We start from the raw sequence: 20,671 nt of genomic DNA on the forward strand, positions 1-20,671 counted from the left end.
AACAGATCATCTAACCAAATGTTTTCTTTCAGTTTTGGTCTACTTTCATTAAAATTTGGTGATGAAAATCTGGAGAGTGATTTACGCAGCCTCGTTTTATTTTAGCTCCATGTCTCGCTGCAGATCAGCACCACGGACAGAGACAGAAACAAGAGCTGTTCAGAGTGCTTAATGTGTCTCTGTCCATGGTGCTGATCTACATTTTTACTTGAACTGCAACCTATGCGATGCTGCAGGAAAAAAAGGTCAAGTCATCCATTTAAATCGAGTTTTCCTGGGCTATAAAACCATGTCATAATACATACACTCCACCCCCTCTCTTTTCTAGGTCACCTTGTCACAGAAGACTGCATATCCTGCTCAGGGATGAAGCCACATCCTGCCCACTCATATGTGGCATCTCCTTTAAACTAGAGGCGGAGGCGGAGCTAGTGAGAGAAGAAGCTGGGGTTCGTAATCATTCGCCCTTTACGTCTAAGACCACGTCACCGTGTTTACGTCAGACAAAGTGGAAGGAAATTAGAAGGACAGAAAGATAGAGGGAGTTGTTAAACACTTAGTCCAGGGCAAATGAAACACTCATTGAATGAAAGTTCTTTTTCTTTAATAGTGACTACAACTTACACTGAAATACACACAGTACATTATTAATACAAACTTTTTACTTGAAGCAGTTGTGCAATCTGTTCAGCACATTTCATGAATGTAGCTTATTTTAGAAACCATCAAGTTTACCCAAAGTGATGCAGTGGTAAAATGAGATAAAACAAGTCAGACCACAACAAAAACCAATAAAACAGCAACATTAAAAAGACTAAAATAACTTTAAACGAAAACTGACTGTAAAAAGAGTCTCACTGTGTCATTTACCATTGAAGATGTGTGTACTCTATAAAGGAGTTTTAAAAGAATAGGAAGTGGGGATGCTGTCTGATGAGTAAAGGAATTTGCAATCTGTGCCCAACAACTGGTCTGCTCTGAGCTCCAACCTCGTTCTGGGACGAGAGCAGATGGTCAGCTGATCTGAGAGCCATCAACAGGACCAAGACCATCCAGGTCAGGAGAAGGAACTGAAGTTGGTGAAGCTAAAACAAATGTTCACCGTTTTGTATGCAGAACGTGTAGCTACAACCTGACGATCATGGTTTTACATCTACTGCAAAACTGTGACTTATTTGTTTGTTTATGTAAAATTTAACATTCGTTTTTTTTAATAAGCCAACATGTGTGTTTATTAATACATGTCGCTAATTTGTAAAATATCTCGGTCTTTATTTGTTAAATGTTGGGCACGATTTAACTACTGCAGTGGAAATAACAGGGTGAGGTGGCTTTACAAAGGGATGTTTTTGCAGTAGAACATGTGGAGTGATCAATAAAGTAAGATGAACCGGAGATGGTGGAGCGAGAGAACGAGGCGGGGAGGGGAGGAGAGGGGGTGGATACGTGATATTCTCAGCCGCACTGTGAAGGGGCAGTCCCTGTTAGTGGAGATCAGCCCGAGGAAGGCCCACCTTCAGCGATCATCTGAACAGATCTCCGGTTTAGACGGTAGAGTTTAGAGGCGTGCGCAGGCCCGATCGCTGGGGACAAGTCGGTGGCTGTTGGTACACAGGTAAGCGTGCAGGTTTTCATATTCCAGCCTTGCATTCATGCTGTTTGTATTATTCGTTTCATGGAGGTCAGCGTCGATGCCTGGGAGCGTCGTCACGCAGAAGCACATGAAACAACCGGATTTTCAATTCTTCTAGGAAAACCACGCACAGGTCTCAGCTGGATTGTCGACCTGACCGGCTCCGTTCAGGATGGAGCTCTGATTGATGCGCGCCTCGGAATTCAATTCGATTCTGCAGCTTTGGTCGATCTTCTGCAAATTTTTTCCCATTCCGATGGGATCGCGGCTGATTGGACTGTACAGTAGCATTTTGTCGTGCCTCCCTTCCCCCAGCAGCGTGCTCTGTCATATGAATTAAAATACACCCTCTAATGCAACATACTTAATAAAAAACCTAAATATGCCAGGCTAGTCCTGCCAGTTGAATTACAGACGGGCAATGATTAATGAGTGCACCCTTCCCGATTAAACATGTGATTGAAATATCTTCCCTTTGAATATTTCATGCTCTGATGATGATTTGAGAATGGAGGTTGAATGCATGAGTGAGCTGAGGGCTTTTACTAGCCTGATGGCTGCTGGACTGCAGTGGTCACGATCTACCACAGGAGGTGCTGCAGTCTTTCAAACATCACTACAACCCTAATACCAGACAGAAAACACTCAAGAGATTTTCATTCAAAATGGTTGAAATATTATTAGCTTATCCTCCTGTTTCTCATCTATACTGTAGGATTTAAAACGTGTGCATGAAGTGAAGATTCAACATTGCCTGTGTCATGTGGTCCATCTCTCCACAGTAGCTTGGCAAGGATGGACGTGTTTATGAAGGGTTTGTCTAAAGCTAAGGAGGGCATGGCTGTGGCCGCAGAGAAGACCAAGGAAGGAGTTGCAGTGGCAGCAGAGAAGACCAAGGAAGGAGTCATGTTTGTAGGTAAGATGTTATATTGATGTTATTCACACACAAATCCTTCAAATATGAAAAATGATTTGCCTTTAATGCAAGCTCAATAACAGACAAAACTGATGCTTATATTCCACACAGTCTTCTCACCACAATGAGACAGATTCAGAATCCTTCATTTTTTAATATGATTTCATGATATGATGTTGAACACATGGAGCAGCAGAATCCTGGTAGTAAATAATGCACCAGGTTAAAGAGGCGTGGCGATGTACTCTATGTGACACGAGGAGTGTGCTCTGAGAGGCTGCTGCTAGCTGCAGATAGAAGCAAGACTTGGGGGTGGGGCAGCGGGTCAGAGAAAGCAGCTCTTGCCTCAGATCGTAAAAGTCTGAGGCTCTGGTTGACGGGGTCAGTCCGGCTCAAGGCCGAGCTTTTTGGTGTTGGTTGCAGGTTCAGAAGACAGAAGGAAATCCTATTGTCTTCTGGTTTATTAAGCAACATTGAGAAATGTCCTTGTCACCAGATTTAATCACAAATACGTCATTTGAATTTGCATGTTTATTTTAAAAAGAGGAGTTAAGAGTCTAAATGAAAGCAAAAGTAATGCAACAAAAACGGACTGAAACCCCTCAGAATCAAAATTCCACAGCGAGTTTTATTGTCTTGTTACAAACACAGCTGTATAAATACTTAATCTTCTTTGTAGCTGAAATAATTAATCGTTACAATTCCTTAGTGTCGAATCCTTTAGTATTTTTAAAATGATTTCCACACAAAGCATTTTAAAATGTAAGTGCAGTTTATTTTCAGATGAGAACAAATGTTTACAAGAAGCATAAAGATATTTGGTTTAATGTAGATGTAAATCCAAGACCATGGCCTTGAGTTGGAAATAGGGTGCCTTCTCCAGGTCAGGGATGAGGTCCTGCCTCAAGTGGAGGAGTCTGGGTCTTGTTCACGAGAGAGGGAAAAATGCAGCGTCAGATGGATAGGAGGATTGGTGCTGCGTCTGCAGTTATGCGGGCGTTGTACCGATCTGTCGTGGTGAAGAGAGCTGGGGACTCATCTATCAAACATTGCGTAGAATCCTTACTAAAACCGTACTTAAGCTCAGCAAAAGAAAAGTACTTACGCCAAGTAGGTTTGTGATCTATCAAACATGGAGTACGCACAGCTGCACGCAATCTCCACTTCATAAATCAGAAACTATCTAGAAAGGTTCTCAGCTGCATTTTAGTCACATCCCGCCCTCACCACGCCCACTTACTGCCATAAATGGTCAATGCAAAGTACCTTGTGGATCTCATGCTTTTACATAAGCCGGCTATTGCAGCGCTCCGCCAATGACATGGCGACCGTAGATCAAGGCAGATCAAGGAAGCGCTTTTTCACAGAAGCAGAAGTTGAGGTACCTGTGGGTGAGGTGGAGAAATGAAAGGAAGTACTTTTGCAAAACAAATAAGAGAAAATCCATGGAGTGGCACAGCGTTGCTGAAGCCGTCAATGCTGAATTCTTCAGAGAGATCTGTGGTGGACATAAAAAAATAGTCCAATCAGGATTCGATCCCCAGACTCCCGGGTGAAGGTCACGTGCACTAACCAGTCAGCCAAACGGAGATCCCCCTTGTCCAAATAGCCAGGGCGCATCATAAATCAGGTCACAGTGACAAGACAAACACACACTGTCACAGACGCATTATGTTCTGTCTCAATCTGTCCCCCTGCAGGCTGTGTGTGTGTGTGTGTGCGTGTGTGTGTGTGTGTGTGTGTGTGTGTGTGTGTGTGTGTGTGTGTGTGTGTGTGTGTGTGTGTGTGTGTGTGTGTGTGTGTGCGCGTGGGGGTGGGGTGGGGGGGGTCTTGTTCTGTGTGAAAACGAAGCGGTACAAGTGATAATGCTGCAGCATTTCATAATCGTATCTTCTCAGCAGCAGCACTGCAGGTGCTCTCCATGTCCATCATGTGCGTAAGCCAGGTCCTTAGTCAACTTAAAGTTGAGCACATTTTTCCGCTAAGTTTTCTTTCATCAATCCCAAAGTTTGCGTGGAAAGTTGCTTACACAGTTTTCCGACCCGTTTTTTGCGTAAGCAAGCTTGATAAATGAGGACCCTGAGCCAGAAGGTGAAGCTCTCAATTTACTGTTCGATCTTCGTTCCTACCCTCACGTACGGTCACAATCTTTGGGTTGTGACCGAAAGAATGAGATCACAAATACAAGTGGCCAACATTAGTGTTCTCTGCAGGGTGTCTGGGGAGACCCAAGACATGCTGGAGGGACTGTGTCTCTCAGCTGGCCAGGGAACACCTTCTGATTCCCCCGGAGGAGCTGGCCCGAGTGGCTGGGGAGAGGGACGTCTGGGCCTCCCTCCTCAGGCTGCTGCCCCCGAGACCCGACACGGGATAAGTGGAAGAAGATGGATGGATGACTTAAATGTATCGAACTCCCAGTTTAATTTGGGGTCCATACAACATTTTTTTGTCCTTTAAAGTAGTTTAGATTGATAACACAGTCCTGGCAGAAGTAGTAGGGGCTGACAGAATGACACATTGCTTTAATTTTTAAAAAGAATCAATAAATATCAGAAATAACTGAGCAGATGAAAATAACTACGGGTTTCAGAGACATGAGCTCATCAGCTTTCCTCAGAGCCAGAGAGCTCCTGGCCTGCTGACCTGACATCAGAAAATCATCAACAGCATACTGAGAAAAGCTTTATTAAGGGTCATTTCTACCAATAATAACAATGTTCAGAACAATGTATCAAAAACTACGTCCTGCAGCTTCCTACCTGCCGTACTTTTAACTGTCTCCTAACCGTCCGATTTTTGAGTTGCTGTTGGATCCAGACTCCTGGTGACAGCTCTGCTTGCTGCTTAGCTCTCACCAGCTTGCACAATTTTGTTTTCGCTCTGAAACAGTTTGTGTAGATGCATCCGAGAGGAGCCTATGTTGTCAGACGTGTCAGAAGCACATAGATTGAATCTCACCAACAACCATAGCTAGCTCAGCATGGCTGTCACTCGACTGGACTCCCAAACATGTTGGCCCTGCAGTCCGAACATGTGCAGGTTTTTTTCGGCCTTCTGCCATGCGAGTGCAGCGTCCTTTCTTTCACTGCTTGTTAAGCATGACGGTGTCCTGGAAAGGTTCTACTTTGGTGGAGAGGTAAGATTTGAGAAATCCATCTTCTGACATTTTCTGGTGCTGCTGGGGACCACACTGACCCAGCTCAATGAGCTGAAGCAGATAGAGATACTAGATCAGATACTAGTGTCAGATTCATTAGGGCTGTTTACCTTTCATGACTCACTGGAACCTCCAAAGCAGTGCATTCCCCTTTCTTCCGGCACTCGCAGAGTACAGACGCTTCTGCTTTTGCTCCCTCATCTTTTTTTTCCCAAGGCTCTTCGTCCTGTCTGCCTACAGAGCGCCTCTCTGCATTTCTTCTGGAAATCCCTATTTTTTAGAAATGGATTTAATTAATTGGTCATTCAACACAATTGATAAGATTTTTTCCACGATGACAACGGAGGAGGGGGCTCCCACATGCCCGCAAGGGACACACGCAGCGGGATATGCGCTCGATTCCTGAAAGGTGTGGAGGATCGTATATCTCTCTCAGCTGTCCATTGAGGACGTTGAAGATATGTGGATATTTGGTCTGATGATCACTGGATTTCTTCTGATTCGTATGGGAGGATATCTGGTTTTCTGGAAATTTGGGAAGACGGGAGCGATTGGAGGGCGACCTGCACCCACGGGAAGCACCGCCCGAGCAGAGACCTCACAGACTGGGACGTTACTTGAGGTGAATCGTAAGCTGGACAATGTCCTAGCTGCGTTACCGGTGTTAGTGCACAAAATGGATGTCATCTCAGAGAGGGTCACAGGACGGTGTGGAGATGTTTAAAACCTAAATTGGCTTCACTGAAGGACTGGAATGACCAGTTACAGACTGAAGGCAGAAAGGAAAATTATCTCTGCCTGACCCAAACAAAGTCTTGTTATCCAAATCTGACGCTGAGGCAGCCTTCAAGATGCCAACAACAACAACCCCCACGAAGGAAGGAATGCAGACAGATGCTGTGAAAACCCTTTCCCCCCCCCCTCCCCCCCGCCTTCAGATTGTGGACTTCTGCCTAGCGAGGTCATCAACCTGCAGGGTCAATGTGCTCTGCGTTCCTCCCAAGATCTCCCTCCCACCTGTGGTCTACAGTGGTTGAGCGCCGTACATGCCGTAGATGGCAGCTCTCACTGGGGGAAACAGGATCCTAGCCCCCCTGCCTTCCTATTGTGATGTTGTGTTGTGTTATCTGTTGAGGTGTTTTTTTCACAGAGCAAAGCTGCCCTCCTGGGGGGAGAGTAGCTGTGAAGTGCCTTTTTTTCCCTCCTCCCGAATCCATTCCTCATGTTATCCTTTTCTCTCTCTATTAAGGTAGCGTGACTCGGTTGCAAATGACCACAGTCACCAATTCTTGTCATGTGTCTTGCCCATGTATGTCTGATCTCTGAATTGTGTGTACTGAAACTCTAATTTCCCTTCCCTGGGACAAATAAAGCTTTTCATTCATTCATTTTCATTTATCTCATAAATCTTGATGGCAACATCTGAGTTTTTCTTTAATTATTGTTTTCAGCTTTCAGAATGATTTGCGGAATTTAATGTAGTTAAAGTTTACTGTCAGCTCTAATTGGTCAAACATGATAAGACCACCTTCCCTTACCTCAGATATCATTATGCTGGTGATTGGTAAAAAAGTAGAAATAGCATTTGGTGATACTTAAGTAAGGAATTCGTATGGGGAAACCACAATTATTAGTGCTTTTTATATAGAATTTTGGTGGTCTTAATCCACCTTTCTTACAGCATTAAATAAACCATTTTTAACTATTTCTTTGTGTTCATTCTCTCTTTTATGTTGATGAACCCCCAATGAGTCCCTGGAGGTCGGCTACCTGCACTAGCGTTGTGATGTTTGTTGTAGACCTGGGGGGTATACCCGAGCGAACGTCAGGGCTATCCTGATAAATCCCTGCTTGACAAATCGCACCTGTTCACTCAAGGATTCAGTGATATTACTAATGATGCTCAGGTGGATTCAGTCCTTTCTAATCCAAGCAGGGAGCGGCAAGTGGGGCTCACGTGCGTCTGCATGCAGACCCTGTTAATCGATGCTAGATAAATGAGAACAGAAGAACAATAATTAACAATTCTTGCCTATGAGGACTGCAAAAAAAATCATAACTAAAATAGAGACCACATAGAGGTTATTTAGTTAGAATGCTCAGCATTCACATGTTTCCATGGCAACACCAGAAGTTCCCTTTGTATCCGTTTTGCTTTTCATCATTTATGTGCCGTTTTCCAGAGTTTAGAGAGTCCAGGACTTTGTGTTGGCTGAGCAGCTGTGAGTTTTAAGAATATACGTTAGTGCCAGTCATGTGACCCTAAATTATTGCTGTAAATCGTCACAAAAACACATTTAGCTCTCATATTACACACCGAGGACAAAAAATCTCATATGTCATTTTAAACCAATATTATCATGTTTGCCACGTGTGACCAGAGTACAATCTGTATCAATAAAGTTATTCCTTTTGTATGTAAAATGTTAGCATGTGGCTTAAGGTTATTTTGACATAATCATAAAAAAGACAGCATGGGTCCATGCCTGGCTGACACTGATATATAATTGTACTTATTAATAATGCTGACACGAGTGGAATGAAAGGTTTCTGGCTGCAAATTAAGATTAAACAGAAAAAGTGTTAAGACACAAATCCAATACAACTCATGCTTAAAAGTTTAAACTCCACATTTAACAATAATTTACCCACCAAGAACAAAGCTGCTGCCATGGAGCAGGTTTGATCTCCAGCATGTTACCGTGGTGAATGGGAGGGGCTTCAGGCTAGCCACATTCAAGTTACTGGGTCTGAGATGCTAATCCAGGATTTTCAAACAGAGCCTGGATTTTGGGATTAGCTCGCTACGTGGCATTCCCCCCGTAAACATTGTTCAGGTAAAACTTGTTTATTCATTGTTATTAGGCTGCACAATTAGTGGTGTGCATCTCCACCTGCCTCACGATTCGATCCGATTCCGATTATCTGCCTAAAGATTCGATTTGAGTCTGAGATACATCACAATTCTTCACACAAAGTGTTTCATTGCTTAATAAAAGTAGTAGAATAGTTTTACATGTCTTTTTTATTTCAGTATCTCTGAAAAACAGAACATACATCTATTCACTACAGTGAGCAACAATTTTTTTAATGTGCTGCCTATAATTACTTAAACAATATAAGAAATAATGTTTTCTGTAGAGCAGCTTTAAGACAGAATACTACTGAACTTAAAAATAGTAAACAAATACTGCGTTAAGTCATTCTTTTACATCCAGGATCCCAAAACAAATATAGGCCTTGCCCACCTATTAAAAAGTGCTAATTAAAAAAAATAAACAATTCCTTTTTCTACATTCAAAGTGTGCTGATTTAAACATAAATCTTAATAAACAATGTAAACCCAAAATAAATTGCATAGGCCTAGCTACACCTATAATCAGTTTTAAGAATGTCTCTTTTGACCTGACATAACTGCTCACTTTATAGCACTTTGGTATTTCAAGGTTTTTGCCTAAGAACACTAGGTGATTGACATGTTCTGGTTTGAGAGTGCTTCTTTTTGCTGTGACAACATCTCCTGCAGTAGAGAAGACCCTCTCTGCAGACACACTTGTCCCTGGGATACACAAGTATCTCCTTCACAGCTTGGACAGGAGAGGAAAGGTGAACTCGTGGCCATGCCACCAAAGTACTTTAGTTTTGTGTGGCACACCTTACACACAGTGTGTGTCTTGTCAAGCTAGCTCATGAAAGCTGAAATTAGCCCAGACATTCGATTTAAATGTAATGGGTGCATCTTTGATTCCTGGAAATTTTCGCCCTGTATCCCTGTCCGCCATTTCTGTTTTAAACTGGCGCTAGGGCAACGCAGTGCACATGTCATTGCAACTCTGCCCCCGGAAGTGGTTGTAAAACCTCAAAACATTATTGTCCTTGTGCATCCAGAACATAGATATAGACATAGGGAGAAAATCTCATTATGTCGCGTTGCTGTATCGATGCAGAATCATGCACGGCCATATCGCGATGCATCTTAGAATTGATCATTTCTCCCACCTCTAAGCACAATATTAGGAAAACCTGCAAATTACGATAACAGTGATTAATACTGCAATGATGTTATTACTCGTGATAAATAAAAACTTAACTCAGGAACAAAAATAATAAAAAACAAAGAAATAAAAATTACAAAAACGATTATAAAAATGAGAAAAGCAAAAGATGTGAGGAAAGAGAAAGGGAAAAAGAAAATGAACAAGAAAAGACAATCAGCTGTAGCATTTAATGAACTACATACAGTATATAGGAATTAAAGGCTGCTGCTATTCAGCTTGTGTTTTAATTCCTAAGAAAGATCAAACAAATTAATGAATGAAATTTACATGCATGTATACATATACGGATGTATAGATATAATAGATGTAAATTCATACACCAACTTTCTTGGTCTATGTTTAATCAAAAGATTCATATTTAATTTTAAAGATTTTATTCAACAGGAAAGTTATTTGTTAATTCAGGAGATCTAAAGATCTTTGTTCGTTCAGTGATCAATATACACCCACTCTGTGTTTATTTCAATGAAGAGTCAAGTTTAAAAAGTTAAGAAATTGATTACTAAACAATTTAAAACACGACAATTTAAAAGACAATTTATAAAAGACAATTTATAAAAGACAATTTATAAAAGCTTTGGTATTAAATAGCAACCCTGTGAATGGATGAATCTAAGCTGGAAGTGTGTTTGGTTGTGGGTGAATGCAATGTTCTCAGAACGTGTATCTTGAGAGAAGACGCGTTCTGGGTAGAAAAGAATTTGGTTTGCAGATAAACTAAAGTTGTTCTTATTAAAGAGCATTCAGATGCAATCTTGTGTTCTACCTCACCGTTCAGACGACCCTCTGTTCAGATCCGGAGGTCAAGGGAGGATGTTGATCAGCCTCTGGGTACTCGGCCCGGTAGGGAAGACCAGTGGTACCGACTCTCTGGTTGCTACACAGCAGAAAGAGCTGAACAACGCTAACTCAGGTGTTTGCTAACCATCAATATTAAGTGCTGTCTGCTTCGGGGGCGGGCATCTAACCTATGAGAACCCACCCAATTGGCCAAATGGGTGAAGAGCTCTATTTGATTTGTTAGAAAAACATCATGCTTCTGTTTGATTGACAGAATGCATCATGTGTGGCAAACATTTGAGCTGACCATTTATTGTGATATTTATCTGTTCTTCGCGATATGCATATTGCGCGTGCTGATATCGCTATAACAATATATTTCCGATATATTATGCAGCCCTAATTGTTAATTAATTCAGCATTTGTTTATTTTACTTATTAGTTATTGAGAATAATGTTTGGTTTTCTTATGCCTATCAAATCATACCAAACTGTAGGTGGAGTTTAAACACCAAAAAAAAGCCAAATTGCGCAATTTTACTAAGATTAAAATTATAAAAAAATATTAAATAGTTTATTATCACCTTACAAATAATTAATATACGAACTTATAAAACAACTGTAAAACCCTGAACCAGGTCACAGTTTTCTCCTTTATTATTTTTTGCATTTGAAGGTTGTTAATTTGTTATGAACTGTTAATAGTTGTAATATTAACTATTAAGTATTCATAAGGGTAGTTCTTTGTAAAGTGGTATTAAAATAATGTTTATGCTCAAACACAAACAAAAAAATCCTCAAAATGCAAACTGGCTCATTTGCAGGAGAAAGCCAACACATTATGTTTCTTGTGTTTTTCATGTTTCAGGTAGCAAAGCCAAAGACAGCGTGGGCACGGGTGAGTTATGCTGCTAATGTGTTTGTTTTCATTCCAGTAAGAAGTAAACTTATAAAGGAAACTAAAGTAGAAAACAGCTAATGTATGAAAGCAGGTAGGATACAGCTGAAGGTGTCTGGTGTAATTAGTCATAATCCCCAATGATTAACTAGCGCTTGAACCACAGTTTGAATGTGTCATGAATCCGCTAGGGTAATGTTGCATGTGTGTGTGTGTGTGTGTGTGTGTGTGTGTGTGTGTGTGTGTGTGTGTGTGTGTGTGTGTGTGTGTGTGTGTGTGTGTGTGTGTGTGTGTATCTGCAGTGGCTGAGAAGACCACTGGGGCTGTCGGGAACATCGTTGCTGCCACCGGCCTGGTGAAAAAGGACGAGTTTCCAACTGACATGAACGTAAGAACAGTTCAGATTCCTTTTCTGAGTTCATAATTGTAAACATAACTGCTGCCCATGCAAACCCTCATGCTTTGACTACAAACCTGTGAGTGGTGACCAACTCCAGTCTTTGAGGACCACGTTCCTGCAGGTTTTAGAAGTTTCCCTTCTTCAACACACCTAATTAGGGTCATTAATGGATCTCTGTAGGACTGGACAAACTGATGATTTAAACCCATGTAAATCAGGAGTGTTAGAGCGGAGACTCATCTGAAGCTTGCGGGATGGTAGCCCTGAAGGACATGCGTTGGACTACAGCTGTTGATGTAGAAAGGTGTAAAGTCTGGATTTTACAAGGCACAGAAGAAAAAACAAAGATGCTGGAAAATAATTAAATGGCCTGAAATTGTATAGCGTCTTTGTAGGGTTCTACAACCCCCCAAGGCACTTCCCAACACAATCAGTCATCCACACATTCACACACTGGTAATGATGAGCCAAGTAGCCACAGCTGCCCTGGGGCGCACTGACAGAGGCGAGGCTGCCGACCACTGTTGCCACCGGTCCCTCCGACCACCACCAGCAGCCAAGTTGGGTTAAGTGTCTTGCCCAAGGACACAAGGATGAACCTGCGACCTTCCGATTACTGGACAGCCCACTCCACCTCCTGAGCTATTGCTGTCCCGAATAAAATACAGAAATATAATTTTACTTGCTGATAAAGATGAAGACACTTATTTGTACTTATACTTTAGTAAAAAAAGTCAAGTACTTCTTCCATCTCTGGTTGTGAATGAATATCATCTTAGAAGGCATGAAAGTTTAGCATAATATCTATAAAGCTGCTGTTAGTCATAACAGTGTTTGCCAATGTCAACTTACTTGAACTGGGTTGTTTCCAAAAGTTATTCAGCTGAAAATGTAAATACAATAGTTTTTATTTTCATGAAAATTTGTCCAGTGGTTCATGAGAGTTTGTGATGTTTTATTAAAAGACCTAAAATGTGAAAATGGTAGTAATTAATCGAGGGAAAACATCCCTTTAATAAAAAATATTAAAACTGCCTGTCGTCCATGGGCTGCCACCTTACCATGGTGGAGGGGTTTGAGAGTCCCACTGACCCTGTAGGAGCTCCGTTGTCTGAGGCTTTATGCCTCTGGTAGGGTGACCCAGGGCTAACAGGTCGTAGGTGAGGGATCAGACAAGGAGCAGCCCAAAGACTCCTTATGAAGACAAACATAAATGGAAACAGTGTTACCTTTGCCTGGACGCAGGCCATCGGGGCCCCCCTCTGGAGCCAGGCCTGGAGGTGGGGCACGTCGGAGAGCACCTGGTGGTCGGGCTTTCACCCATGGAGCCTGGCCGGGCACAGCCCCAAGAGGAAGCCTGGGTTCCCCTGCCCTTGAGCTCACCACTTGTGGGAGGGGCCAAAGGGATGCAAGGGAAGGGAAGTGCAATGTGTGATGCTAGTGTTAGCATTGGGATACAACTTTAGATTTAAAACATATCGTGGGTAAAGAGAATATGATTGTAAATACCTTGTAAGTTAGCGTCACGCTGAGAGCCCGCGGAGTAAGACCCAAAATGCAGATACCCAGAATGACATGATGCAGGAGCAGATATGAATGAAAGCATTCCTTTATTCGGATGACAAATAAAATAAATAACATCCAAGCGGGGCATGAAAGCCAAAAACCCTAGAAACCTGGAGACCTAGAGACCACGAAGGAGGGGGCACAAAACAACGCTGACATGAACAATGGACCAACAACACATTGAGACGCAGACAGGGTTTTATACACAGGGGCTGGGTGATTGAGGGAGAACGAGGAGCAGGTGCTTGGGGAGAGACTGGTGAGCTTAATTAACTAAATGGGAAGGGAAAACCAAGCAGAGAGGATAAACCTTAACCTATGAATCTCTAAATAATCTCTAAATAAATAAACCTGAAAGACTATGGGCATGGGAGAAGCAAAGATAAATAACTAATGACCTGAAGAATTAGGGAGACAAATTAACAAGTGGGGAATGAAAACACACACAAAAGGAGACTAATAAAATGAAATCCTGAACCTATAAAAAACTACAGAGGGGTGACTAGGACAGACCTGAGGGAAACCGGGAGTGAGCTGGGGACAAAAGGGGCACAGAATACTTAGGGAACCATGATGGAAACCTGGAGGGAAACCTGGAAGGGGCTGGGGACCACAAGGAGGCTCCTGAGGAGGGATGCAGACAAGGAGACACATGAGGGAGACGCAGGACGCAGACCATGACGGTTAGAAAGTCATTTAATGAGCCAGAACAAGATCACTTTATTAAAGGGAGCTAGATTAAGAGTCTTGTGTCCTCAGAGGTGTCTTCTGATATGGATAATGCACACGTTGAGATATTCACAATCGACCTCCTGGTGCCAGGTTGGCACGACCTGTATGCTACAGAAAGTTAACCCACAGTCATTTGATGAAACACATGGCCTTGGCCATGCTAAAAACAATAAAATATAGAGTTTATTATAAAGGTGAACACTAAAACTTGTCTAAATGGCTATTCATACCACCGACTCCAGAGGGCAAAGGGCATAAAAACAACGCACAGAAGAAAAAGAGAGTAACGAAGCGAGAGATGCTGCTACTGGCTGCAACCCACCTCGTGCTTTTTGTAACAGCACCATTGGGCATGCCAGCCTGCTCGCAGTCTGACTGTAGTCAGTTCATCACTTTTGTCCAAAATATTAACCTGAAGCTGACCTTTCTCTGTAACATTTTGATTTCATGGGATTCACAACAATAATGTTAGTTCTTATTAATGAAATCAGTCTTAAAAAGTTCACTTGAGTTGGTTGCTAAAAATATATTTCAGCTTTATAAATGTCAACAGTAAAGGCAAACTGTCGGATTGGGACTTGAAATCAGATCGGATTTGAAGTTAAAAGATGGGATCCGAAGCCTAAAATGCTGGTCGGGACTTGCGGGGCATTCGTTCCTCCTAGAGACCACTGCTAACCCTAACCCAAGCACTGGTCCAAGAAGCCATGTGTGAGTATTACTGCAGGAGTGGATGGGTTCAAGTTGTGTGTGTGTGTGTGTGTGTGTGTGTGTGTGTGTGTGTGTGTGTGTGTGTGTGTGTGTGTGTGTGTGTGTGTGTGTGTGTGTGTGTGTGTGTGTGTGTGTGTGTGTGTGTGTGTGTGTGTGTGTGTGTGTGTGTGTGTGTGCATGGAGCAGCTCAGGAGGTTGAGCAAGTTGTCCAGAAATTGGAAGGTTGCTGGTTCAATCCTGGCTACAGACAGATAATTCTGCTGTTGTGTCTTTGGGCAAGACATTTAACCCAAGTTGCCTGCTGGTGGTGATCGGAGGAGCCGATGGCACCTGTGTTCAGCAGCCTCACCTCTGTCAGTGCACCCCAGGGCAGCTGTGTCTACATAGCTCATCATCACCACTGTGTGAACGGATGAATGACACGCTAGAGCAGGCGTCCTCAGTTATAGTCCGAGGGCCACTCACAAATAGACCCAGAAGCAACATAATATAAAGAAGCACCACATGTGTCCCTTCCCCTCCAGCTCCGCTGTGCTGTCGTTAGGTGGGGGGACCACTGGTGGTAGTTAGCCTTGATGCTATAATCGGGAACATTGACATTGTAACATGTTTATTAATGCTTGCTGTCTCCCTCCAAAACATTCATTCATCCTTACACCCATTCTGAGTGTTTATGCAAGGCTTCCAGAGTCTGTACCAGATTCAGACGTGTGACCAGTGCAACGCCCCACCTCCTACCCTTCAGTCTGCCTTTTATCATGCTTACTTTTCCTCTGGCAGAGATCCCTCGGATTGGATGTGTGTCTCCTCTAAGGCTGTGGTAATCTTATTGGTGGACTTGCAGGAGTAAAACTATCTTGATACAGCACACAGGATTATGGTCTGTAATTCTGTGACCTAATTGGCTGAATTAGTTGTGGGTTTAAAAATAAATGACTTGTGACCCACTAGCTTTGTTTTCAGAACTCTAAGTGGTAGCTGCAGTGGAGAATGAGAGCTGTCTTTTCAGATGTAAGTAATAACTGTTTAAACTAGGGCTGCACAATATATCGAAAAATTATCGTCATCGCGATAACAGGACATGCGATAGGCCCATCGCAAAGCACGTCAAAGACGGCGATAAATGTTTGGTTCAACATTTCCATCCGTGTCATACATCAACTTTTTGTAAACCAGCTCTGTTTTGAACACGGAAGTATTATTTGACCAATCAAATGTAATCCTTCTGATATGCAGCCAATCAGATGGTTCCGTTCACGTAATACGCCCGCCCCCTACCTAGACCCTTTTGGAAAGCAACACCCGAACTGAGTTAGCGGCGCCGTTCCCTTGTTCGTCATGCTGGCTCAGAGCAGCGAACACACTTTGTGCTGAGGTTTCTGGAATCAGCGCTGCTTTCAAACGTGAACGTGACTCTGCTCGGTGTCGTTAAGCAGCTGATAATAACCGAGCTGACTCCGACATGTGCTGGTGAACCAACCCACCTTCTTGTCGCTAGTGTTCCACCGGTTGGTGACGTTAGCCCCAGGGTCTGGTTAGCTTCCAGCTAAAAGGCTACAGCACTCTCCTCCCAGTCCCACCCTGCTAAAGAGGGCCTGGAAAAGTTCCCCCACACATCAAAGTGATTTTTCATTTATGAGCTTTTATAACCTTGTTAATCAGGATAGTTGATTTGCTGCTGCACATAAACTGTCAGTCAGAAGCTCTGCTAGCCGCTTATCTTAGTTCAATGTGTTAGCTTGTTATCAGAATCATAGTTTCATCATCTGAGCTGCTTTTTAAGATCTAGGTAAACTTGTTCAATTTGGGGTTAAAAACAAACGTTTTCATATATTTTCCATGTAGTTTTTTTTTTTTTTGCCAGTTCCTCTTCTGAAAGGTAGACAATTGTTTTTCTCTTTCCCTCAGAAAATCTTAATATTCTCCTAGTTTGGCCCAGCACAGTTCACTTCCCAATAGCAGCAACAGGCTTATATCATAACCACATAAGTGGAGAAAATGCTCAGTAGCAATGAGAGAATTTGCTGTTGCATGTAAGTGATGTTAACTATTATTTAACATTTAAACTTATTTTCTGATTTTTTTATTTATTCAAAAACCCTGGTAAGGGATGTTTTTCTGTATTTGGAGCATCAGAAAAAGTTTTATGGTGGAGGTGATGTTTTAAAGTCACTGAGAAACTGCATGCATGCAGTTTGTTGTTTTGCTGCTAATAGAGTAGCAGGTGCAGCTGCTAATACAGTAGCAGGTGCAGCTGCATATTTTTGCAATAAAAACGTTATGTTGTAATGGAATTCATGCATTAGTTTTTGTTTGCTTTGAACCCAGAGCAGACGTCACACGCCAGACGACATCAACACTGCATACTTTAGTATTTGTTCATTTATCGTGAGTAATATCGATATCGCAATACTAAGCACTGTTATCGAATATCGCAGGTTTTCCTAATATCGTGCAGCCCTAGTTAAAACCTGTTTTAGTTTGGGGCCACAGAGCAAAGATACTTAATTATGACTTTCTAGTGTGTGTTCATCAGTCATGGAAGCAAGATTCAGGTTATGCTTGAATATTCTTACATTATTTAGTAAAAAGGCACTTTATCATTACAGAATGATGGTTTGACACTGAGTTGAGCATATAAACAGTGAAGTGCGAGTAACTAGTGTAGTGATGGGATTTATGGCTCTTTCATGGGAGCCGTTCATCAGTCAGTCGTTTACCTCAAAGAGCCGTTCAAAAGACTGGTTCCTTTGAACGAAGTGAAGCAAGGGGGTGGGGGGGGGTTAAGAGCAACGTGTTCCTGCGGTGTCCGTCACAGTGGTGGGCGGGGTTGGAGCGGCTGCCCTTTACTGACTTCCGGGGAGGTTTGTTACCAGAAGACAAGATGAACGGCTCTCTACGGGGACGCGGCTCTCATCGTTCACTTTGAAAACCCATTTAAGAGATTTGATTCGTTCGTGAACGTCACATGACTAAACCAGTGATGAACTGTGGTTACTCAGGTTTGGTGATGACTTTCAGACACGGGACATTCACCCAAACACAGAATATAAACAGAAAGCTATCACAGTGATGGCAGCAATCAGAAAAATATTCATCTCAGTTTCCAGCTTCAGTTTAATGTTGTCTGAACCAGGAGATTACCTGTAGCTTTTATCTGATCTCTCTTGTTTACGTTTCTGTTTGGTTGGGTCTACATGAGAATCTGCAGTGTCTGGTACCACTGAGACCAAAGACCTCTGAGGCATGACTGCAATGACAAGTTCTTTATCCACTGATCAAAAGCCTGGTTTCATGTTTGGTGTGTATAGCTGCTGCACATCTTTCCCTTCTCATGCCTCTGTTTTTATCCCCTCCTTGTCAGCCTGAGGAATATGGGCAGGAGGCCATGGAGGGCCAGGGAGAGGCAATGCTGGAGCCAGAAGGGGAGACATATGATGAGTCCCAGCAGGTAAATCCGCCTGCACGACACAAGCCCGTTCACGTCTCCATTTCATCCAGTCACATGTCATAATGCTAGCATGAAATGGTGAGGTTTTGCTGCAGATAAACTTCACGTATTATATACAGAGGCATGGATGGGTCCGTTCATGTACGGTAGGTGGGGTTCATCAGAATTCATGCGCGACACTGGATTGCATTTGAATAGCTCTCCATGCTCGCCCTCCACTTGTGTCCCACACGAGTGGAGCAGCTGACGCTGAGCTCATTGTTCATTTAGCTGGAGATGAAATCAGAGGGCACAACAAGCCAACTGCCATACAGAGTACAGTGAATCTAGCTCCACCTACCAGCGCGGGCTGGAGTGTGTGTGTGTGTGTGCGTGTGTGTGTGTGTGTGTGTGTGTGTGTGTGCGTGTGTGTGGAGGAAGGGTGTGAGTATGACACAGTTGGTTATTTTTGGATCTGGCCTGTCAGCGACGAGACACACGATGCAGAAGCTGCAGCTTTGAAAGCAGATTTGTAAAATCTGCCTGAATGCTTTTACTGGTGCGCGTGTGGTTTTATTATAACCTCTGCTGAGGGCTAACAACATCTGAATGACAATCAGAAAAAAATAAAGCTGAGATGTTATTGGATGAAATGGACTCTCAGCAGCAGCAGTAGCCAGTATCATCCTCCTCCTCCTCCTCCATCTTCCTCCTGCTCCTCTGCATCATTTCCCCTCCCCCATCTCCTGCTACACCAGCAACGTGCAAGCGCTGTCTAATGGGTGTGGTGATGACGCTCTGTGCCTCCGTGCATTGTGGGTAATGTCAGGGTCTCCCTGCATTGCTGAACATATGGAGTGTGTGTGCTGCAGAGTGAATGAATCCATCTGAGGGAGGAGACGGAGATAAAATCTATTTATGTTCATGTCATGTTGGCTTTATGTAAACTTAAGGCCACTGGAGAGTCCCTGTGTGTGTGTGTGTGTGTGTGTGTGTGTGTGTGTGTGTGTGTGTGTGTGTGTGTGTGTGTGTGTGTGTGTGTGTGTGTGTGTGTGTGTGTGTGTGTGTGTGTGTGTGTGTGTGTGCGCGTGTGTGCGTGTGTGTGTGTGTGTGTGTGTGTGTGTGTGTGTGTGTGTGTGTGTGTGTGTGTGTGTGTGTGTGTGTGTAACCCTACGGGGAATGAATATGCACACGACTTGTTCTCGATGCTCGTGCAGGACTGTGCTGCCATCTGTCGGCCGGAGCGTGGGAGCTCAGCTGAGTGGTGGAGTGACATCATCACCCTCAGCAGTGAGCTGTCACGTGCGGCCACAAGCTCCATGTCATGTACTCTCCTTAAACGGCTTCAAAATGAATTTGACTTCTTTATGTTTGAATTAAGGGCTGACACACTGAGTTGGAGATGGAGCATGTCTGTGGCACAAATTTCACCTGCTTGTCTCTTTTCTCCCCCAGGAGAGCCAGGACTACGAGCCAGAAGCATAAACGCATTCGTCCCAACCACCATCCAGCCAGCAGCACAATAATATTTCTAATAAAAGGACAAATGCTGAAACTATTACAATTATATTCCTGTTGCAAAAAACCCAACACAACACAAGCATTCCCACTGAAAAATGTTCTTCCTTCAAGACAAATCTTTTATTAAATATTGTAAATGTCATGTTATTACTGTAACGTGTTGGGTGTAGCTAGTTATTGAGGTGTAGGATTCGTCCTCTCTGTCTCATTTCCTTGACTCCCTCCCAACGAAATGAGACCAGAGTCGGGGCCCGTGGCTTTGTACTCGTGTATCTGTATTTAGAAAATGTGCAATAGATGTTCATCATCTTCCAACGAGACTTTGGGAGTGACGAAAAATAATTATGACCATTTGCAAGCAGATATAAATACATTATAATATCCTCTTAAGTGTCGATGATGCTTGTTTGTGGTTCTTCTTCTTTACGCGTTTCTTTGGAATTTAAGTTGTTTTACAAGTAAGAGTTTTCTACATCGTATCTTTATGGTTACTCGTGAATCATTCCACTAAACTATCTGCTAAAGCCGACAGTGTACATGTTTGTGTGTGTGTGTGTGTGTGTGTGTGTGTGTGTGTGTGTGTGTGTGTGTGTGTGCGTGTGCGCGTGGTTGTGTGTACTAAAGGTTTTAATGAGTCAGTATATTATGTCTTGGAAACATAATGGTTGTCATATCGAGATGTGCTTTAACTGCAGAACTTGTCAGTGTAAAGGTTTCTGTGTCATGCCAGACAACAAATCTTCTGTAAATAAAGGGTCAAAAGGGGAAAAACTGTTTTGGTACCCTTCTTTTCTGCTGTGTTATGCATCATTCTGGCACGTTTATCTTTTTAGCCCCCTGCCTCATCTGGGGGGTTTGATTTTGCTGGA

General features: G+C 43.0%; 1 protein-coding gene across 2 annotated transcripts; it reads left to right on the forward strand.

Annotated features, from left to right (window-relative positions):
• The first annotated feature begins 1,448 nt into the window (after positions 1–1,448).
• Positions 1,449–20,573, forward strand: sncb (synuclein, beta). 2 transcript variants are annotated; one of them, XM_015941720.3, is made up of 6 exons: positions 1,449–1,615; positions 2,419–2,549; positions 11,413–11,442; positions 11,745–11,830; positions 18,216–18,302; positions 19,737–20,573. In XM_015941720.3, exons 2-6 carry the CDS (start codon positions 2,429–2,431, stop codon positions 19,764–19,766), a joined length of 354 nt encoding a protein of 117 aa, XP_015797206.1. In that variant the 5' UTR covers positions 1,449–1,615; positions 2,419–2,428; the 3' UTR covers positions 19,767–20,573. The 2 variants fall into 2 exon arrangements, with proteins under 2 accessions (XP_015797206.1, XP_015797205.1); XM_015941719.3 differs by having other exon boundaries at positions 1,451–1,615; positions 2,416–2,549.
• Positions 20,574–20,671: the final 98 nt, after the last annotated feature.

The sequence above is a fragment of the Nothobranchius furzeri genome, chromosome 2 (genome assembly GCF_043380555.1).
Source record: "Nothobranchius furzeri strain GRZ-AD chromosome 2, NfurGRZ-RIMD1, whole genome shotgun sequence".
Lineage (NCBI taxonomy): Eukaryota > Metazoa > Chordata > Actinopteri > Cyprinodontiformes > Nothobranchiidae > Nothobranchius > Nothobranchius furzeri.